At 49.9% G+C, this 6,839-nt stretch overlaps 2 protein-coding genes across 4 annotated transcripts in view; one reads left to right on the top strand and one right to left on the bottom strand.

Moving 5' to 3' along the window:
- LOC132475672 (somatostatin receptor type 2-like) overlaps nucleotides 1-6,839 on the top strand; it is a 317,638-nt gene that overhangs the window by 239,616 nt on the left and 71,183 nt on the right. The gene's annotated exons all lie outside the window — the stretch shown is intronic.
- The window catches only part of baiap2a (BAR/IMD domain containing adaptor protein 2a), a 44,272-nt gene that overhangs the window by 23,890 nt on the left and 13,543 nt on the right, over nucleotides 1-6,839 (bottom strand). For all 3 annotated transcript variants that reach the window (XR_009529938.1, XM_060076846.1, XM_060076857.1), the window contains exon 3: nucleotides 5,443-5,529. Coding sequence is in view for 2 of the 3 variants with exons in the window: in XM_060076846.1 (XP_059932829.1) it covers nucleotides 5,443-5,529 (87 nt within the window). In the remaining variant the exon portion in view is untranslated. The remainder of the gene's footprint in view (nucleotides 1-5,442; nucleotides 5,530-6,839) is intronic.

Below are 6,839 nucleotides of genomic sequence, written 5' to 3'. Positions count from 1 at the left end.
AGCAGAACTGTGATGCCATGATCTGACACAAAATGTCAGATCATGGCATGACCTTTTGTGGGTCTAATGTCGAACACACATGTACATGTTAACGCGTGTAAAAACATGCATAATCATGGAGCGCGCAGCCTTTAGGGCCGGAGACTTTGGATGCACTATGTTGCCCTTCAAACTGAAAAGTCACGGTAACTACGGAATGTGGACTGTGTGTGTATGTCTCTCCACTGTATTATTGAAAAAAACAAAGCCCACCTTTTGCATTTTTTAAGTCCCCCCAGAACAAATCAAGGGCAAGGTGTGTGTGTGCGTGTGCGTGTGTGTGTCTGTGAGCTGTCTGTTTAAGTGTGTGTGTCTGTTTAAGTGTGTGTGTGTGTGTGTGTGTGTGTGTGTGTGTGTGTGTGTGTGTGTGTGTGTGTGTGTGGCCCCTGGACAACAATCATGCCGAGCCTTATCGCAGAAATAGAGCAGTGGGAGGCCCCTGGGAGGGGGCCACGGAGCTAAGAAAAGAGCTCCTCTGCTCTCATTTAATCAGGGCCAGGTGTTAGAGGAGAGAGGCAGAGAGAGAGAGAGGAGATGGACAGAAAAGAGCGCAAGAGAGAGAGATGGACAGATGGATGGACGGATGGATGGATGGATGGATGGATGGATGGATGGATAGACGGATGGTTTGGCCTTGTGTGGTTTGTACGTTGCCGTTTAGTACGTGCACAGCATGTCAAACTTCCTGAGCACAACTTCATCTTCTTCTTCTGTTGATCAGAGACATGGCATCAGGCTCAAATAAAGCATTCATTTACCAGTAGAGTAATCTCACAAATCAAGACTTTAGATTAACATTCTTAAAATGTATAATTCAAAGCCGGATGGCAGACTGGCTCAAATTAGGACTGAATTCTGCGTTTCACTTTCTTTCACTTAATATTGTTTTGGAACAATATTGCTGGAGATGGGGAAATGAAAGTGTGTAATTGGCGAACACAAACTCGGCTAGCAGTAGTAAACTGTGAAATAAAGGTTTCAGATAAACCCTTCTTGAAAGTTTCATCCACCCACAAGGCATTTCTCGAATAAACTGTAAACAAGGCGTAACTCCGCCCATACCAGCCTCTGTACCGTCTCCCCCCAGAAGTTCTGCTATAACATAGTAGGACTTCCGTATGAAGACATTACCAGCAGAGCAGCGTAATGCCCATGTCCCAGAACCATTAACCTACAAAAAAAGACAATTATTCCCCATCCTTTGCTAGCCTTATTTTCCCTGCGCGATTCTCTTTTCAGGTAATTACTGTGAGTAATATTAGACGCTCACGGTATCCTCTCTCTCTCTCTCTCTCTTCTCCCCCCACAACCTCCCCCCCCCCCCCCCCCTTACCAGAGACTAGCGATATGTTGGTTTACTACAGTTTAATATGGCCTCTCTTCATTACATGTGATTTCCCTACGGGAATGTATTTGTGCTGAATCACACACATGGCTATTAAATCACAGCAGTCACCATGGGATGGTTAACATGAGCGAAGGTAACTCAAGTCTCGCCAAGGAGGATTACATTAAGCCTTCTATGATCAGAATGATTTAATCATCCTCGGATCAATGATACATAAAGGGAAGATCTTGGCTTTAGTAGAAGTTTAGAAACGTATGCAAGGGAGCAAAGTATCGCATTGTGGCTCGCTGGCTCAAATGAAATACCATAATAAAATGCTACATTTTATGAGACGGGGCGTAGAAAGCTGCGATAAACACCCTCATCTCCGTTCGATGAGAAAATAAAGGCGTGCTTATAAAATGGATGAATTGATTTGTATGATGATGGAAAGAATGGTAAAGACCAGGTGAATGCCAGTGTGTGTCTGCGTGCGTGCACGTGTTCAAGCGTGAGCGTGCGTGCATATGCATGCGTGTGGGAGGCCGAGTGACAAACAAGGCTACGCTCAAGGAGAGGAGGACGCGTGGGAGTACGAGTGCGGGAGAGAGCGAGCCAGAGAGAGATAGAGCCAGAGAGATGCACAAGTGGATTAGGAGCGGAAACACACACACATGCAGGCACAAACACACGCGCGCACACACACACGCGTGCACAATGAAATATTTGTCATTTTCCTTCTAAGCGGGTGTCAGAATAAACGTGAACCGATACAAACACTGCTAGCACGTCGATTGCTGGGTAATGAAAACGCCATCAGAGGGGCAGCAGGCGTCGTGCCGTGCCTTCCCTCTTGCTTTGAGCCGGCGTGCTATGTGTGCGTTTGTAAAGAGGCGAGGTGGGAGGGAGTGAGGGAGGATTGGAGGGAGGGAAGAAAGGATGGAGAGCAGCTGCTGGCTCTTAGATGTGTAGGTGGGACCACTTGCAGCCCCCCCAACGGCAACGACAATCTCTCTCGCCCGCTCTCGTCTCCTTCCCTCTCCCCATTGCCCTAACAGTTGGCATCAACATGTGCCTGTAATGGTGAATGTGCTGCATTTATGTAACACTCTTCCAGACACCAGGACTGCGCACACACACACACACACACACACACACACACACACGTCGATAGGGTGGATGCCTTGCTCTAGGGCTGCGCTGATGTACCGACATACAAGCCTCTAAATGCTGGACAGGGCCGGGTTTACTGGAGCTCCGTGGACTAAACCGTGGACCACCCACCAAGCTCCACCCTGGTTTGTCCCAACACATACGCTCGCTTCCTAAAAATAAACACTTGCTTACCAAACACTTACTTACTAAACACTGACTTGCCGTAGACTTGCTTGCTAAACACTAGCTTGCTTTCGAAACACTCATCACTAATAATTAATGACAAAAGATAACTATGCGCTTGTTTACAGATGCTCAAACCAGATTGATGAATTAACACTGTTCCCACTGAGTACCCTCCCTCCACCCACACTCTTCCAGAATAACCTGTTGCACTGCATTGACAACCACGTCCGGGCTTTCAGAGAAGTTTACGTTTCGATACTAACGAGGACAAGTCACGTCCTCGTTGTTTACAAAAGTTTCCGACACGTTTTCCATTGACGCCCATTGTCCCTCCGACGAACCCCAAACCCAAACACGCGGTGGGTTCCTGTCTCTGCGTGGCCCCCCCGGGGCCCCGTGTGTGCAGGCTTTCCTGGTCGCCCCGGCCCCTCCGCGTCCAACAGGAAACAGACACCAGTGAGATGACACCGGGGGTCGGGGGGGGGGGGGGGGGGGGGGGGGGGGGGAGCGGCGCTTGTTGACCATTTCTGACAAACTGCTGGAAAAATTGTATCGCAGCCAGCTCTCAGCGGGCCGCGCGTCGAGAGGAGTCACGGCCCCACCAACTCCGCTAATGCATTTGGACAAGAGGGTCGTGACACACACACACGCACACACGCACACACACACACGCACACACGCACGCACACACGACACACAGTGACCTTTAACACAATAGGTTCCTTTAAACTGCTCAGACGAGTATTCATACAAATGAAATGCAGACCACTTTATAAAAACGTTGAATGCATTTCAGGTCCGTCGTTATTACGAAAAGCATAAAAAAAAAAAATGGCATTCACTACTCGCATAGAACACCACAAACGATTGAGCGGAGTGATTTTAAAATTGACAGGGAAATCTGTCATATGCACACCACACTGGCGGCTCGGCTATGAGTGGAGCTACGCCTGCCAGAGTCTTTTACAGTCCGAATCCTGACATGCCCCATCCTTCAAATGAACCAGATTCTCAACGTCTCGCTAGCGTTCAGGTAGCAATGGTGGCGCAACAGGAAGTGAACGGGGTAAGGCGTCTCTCATCTCTATTTCCCCCTCCAGCTCGAACCTGAACGATTGACTGGTTGTTTTGGCCACAGATTTAAAAGCTTTTCTGCAAACCTAAAGCCAGGCTCGGTTCTCTATGAAGCCATCAGTGTGGCATCAGGAAAAAATAAATCGAAAGATGAATACCTGAAATCAATGGAGGCTTGAAGAGACCTGTGAGGGCGTGCGCCAGGGGGGGGCTTACTTTGCTGAATAAAACATTGACACTGAGCTTTCATGTCACCCCCGGGGGGGGCGCGGGTGTGGAGGGGGAAGCCCCGAAGTGGTTCGCTCCACCTCCGACGATACGCCTGCCCCCCTCCCCCCCAACCGCCCCCCCTTCCAGAACCAACCGCCAGTTCTACCCGGAACACACCGGGGACCGCGGCACACATAACTGGCGCCGGGGAAATCTCTTCAAACAGCTGCTGATTTCCCGAGAGAGCCGACCGCAGCAAACAGGACTCGGTGACTCCGGTCACCAAGGCAACCGTCTGACAGGGGGCTAGGCGCCGATTCCCTTGATGACCCCCTCAATATTTATGAATCGAAAGTCGACGCCATGATGCACGCACGGGGGGAGTGCGCAAGTTATGTGCACGGACACACAAACACCGAGTTAGTTGGCTCTCTCTCTGTATCTCACACTCTTTCGCTCGCTCTCTCTCTCTTTCACACAGCTGCCATTCACCATTTTTGACTCGGATGAAAGCCTTCTGTGGTAGATTTCGGAACAGCGGTCTTGCATAAATGATGTGTCACCACCCCTTCCCCGCCCTGGTTGGTACTGTACCACTGGACCCCTTTCACAGATCGTCAATAGTCGGGTAAAGAAACTTGCTGTCCTTCTTGTTCTAACACTAGGTCGGCTGTATTTATGTCTGTGGCGGCAGCAGCATGGTCAATGTGAATTATCTGGACTAGCTGGGCTTCTCTAGTTTCCTCAGCCGAGGTTGCCCTTCGATGGAGAGAAGAACATACGTCTGCCAACGCACCGCACAATAGCATACCACTGCATCTCCGTATGGATGACAGAATGGCAGGCAATGCTCTTTGTTGTTTTAAATAGGTCTTCGACTAAATGATCTGCTTTTTAGGTCATCGTTCACCAAACTTGAGTGCGGTTAAAAAAAAAAAAAGATTCTGAATATTTCAACAACATGCATCTTCCTCTGCATCAACAACCAGCACCATCAAAATCTAACATTTTCACTACCATCGTTATTCTTCCTCCCACCAATAGGATGGCACCCACTTCCCAAAACACCCAACATTAATTAATGAAACATTACAGTGCTGAGATTGGTTGGGTTTGTGTGAAATCGGGTGTGTGTGTGCATGCATGCCTGTATACACAAGTGTGTGCAATCCATCCATATTGAGCCTTCTAAGCTTGCATGTTGGCCGGGAGAATTGGTAGCCAGTGGTGAGGCCAGGACCACCCTGTGAGTGTTTGAGGGGGGGGGGGGGAGAAGAGAGAGAGAGAGAGAGAGAGAGAGAGAGAGAGAGAGAGAGAGAGAGAGAGAGAGAGAGAGAGAGAGAGAGGAGAGAGAGAGAGAGAGAGAGAGAGAGAGAGAGAGAGAGAGAGAGAGAGAGAGAGAGAGAGAGAGAGAGAGAGAGAGAGATCGGTCAGTACACCCAGCAACTTACCCAGATCTTTGGAGCCATGGCTCTCGCTGGCCAGCTCGCCCATCCTGACCAGGGCATCAAAGTAGCCTTTGGCAGCAAATGTCACAGCTGGAGAGGAAGACACAAGACAATCATTTCAGTTCCGGGTGTATGGGTTTCAGTTGCAAATGTATGCAGCAATTACATGCATGCATGACAAAATAAAAAAAAAAGGGTCAGTGCATCTTTAAAAAAAGACACGCAGCCTCATCCTAAATGTCACTGATGAATGTAACTGATCGCTGATCACTCCATTCACAGTGTCCCGGGGAGCTGGTCACTCGTAAGGGCTCCGCTTTGCTACCACTGAACAAGAGTGACACTGGGACCGACTTCCGACCGGCCCACTATTAAACTTCAAGGTTTTCTGTCCGACTAGTTTTAAGGCATGCACGACTGGAGGAATCAACAGTGAAACAGACCACAGGGTCAAACACACCACAGAGTTGCACTCACAACCCCACAAACACACACCAATTTAAAATCAATTGCTGCACCTCTTCCGGATCAATACGAAGGCTGGCTCCATTACTCCACCTGCGGCCTCCCCTGGCTAACAAGCTAGGCTAACAATGGGCAGACTCTCCTCGACCGTGTTGAATAAAGGCAGCTAGTTTGTGTTGTTTACTTGTATTTCTTTTGGAGCCGAGTTACAATACGCACCCCGGCTCTGGTTGACGGATGGAACCGGCGCCCGCAGCGTTGACGGTTGACTGGTGCGAGCCACACTTAGCGACAGCAGCCCGATAAAACAAGCTAATTGTAGCAGGTGGATGCGGCCTATAGATAGAGCGCGTCTCTCGGGCTGCGAGCTGGGGGGGCTGCGGCGCGTATGCTAATGCTAACCCCAATTACAGCTGACTCGACAGCGGCAGACACCCCCTTCGTCTTCCCGCCTCTGCCACCACCGCCAGGGAGGACAGCTGGGGAACCGTTCGGTTATGCGGGGCTCACTGGCTTATGGCTCTTCATTACGCCCCAAGAGAGTCTCACACTGCCTCGGGTCGGAAGGCTAAAGGTGAACCCGCAGCAAGCGCGAGCGCGTGTGTGTGTGTGTGTGTCATCGGCTAGTGAGTGTGCCGAGAAAAATAACAAGTAATGTATTCCCTGAAGAGTATTGAAGCTAATGATGTGTGTGTGTGTGTGTGTGTGTGTGTGTGTGTGTGTGTGTGTGTGTGTGTGTGTGTGTGTGTGTGTGTGTGTGTGTGTGTGTGTGTGTGTGTGTGTGTGTGTGTGTGTGTGTGTGTGTGTGTGTGTGTGTGTGTGTGTGTGGAAGGGGGCAGCTGGGCAGATAAGCTGGATCCAGCGTGGTCTCCGCTCACTAGTCGTCTCTAATGAAATGTGCAGCGGTGGGCGGGGCAGGGCTTATCAGAACTCTG

Source organism: Gadus macrocephalus, chromosome 2, assembly GCF_031168955.1.
Source record: "Gadus macrocephalus chromosome 2, ASM3116895v1".
NCBI lineage: Eukaryota > Metazoa > Chordata > Actinopteri > Gadiformes > Gadidae > Gadus > Gadus macrocephalus.
This window is presented reverse-complemented; position numbering and strand designations above follow the sequence as displayed.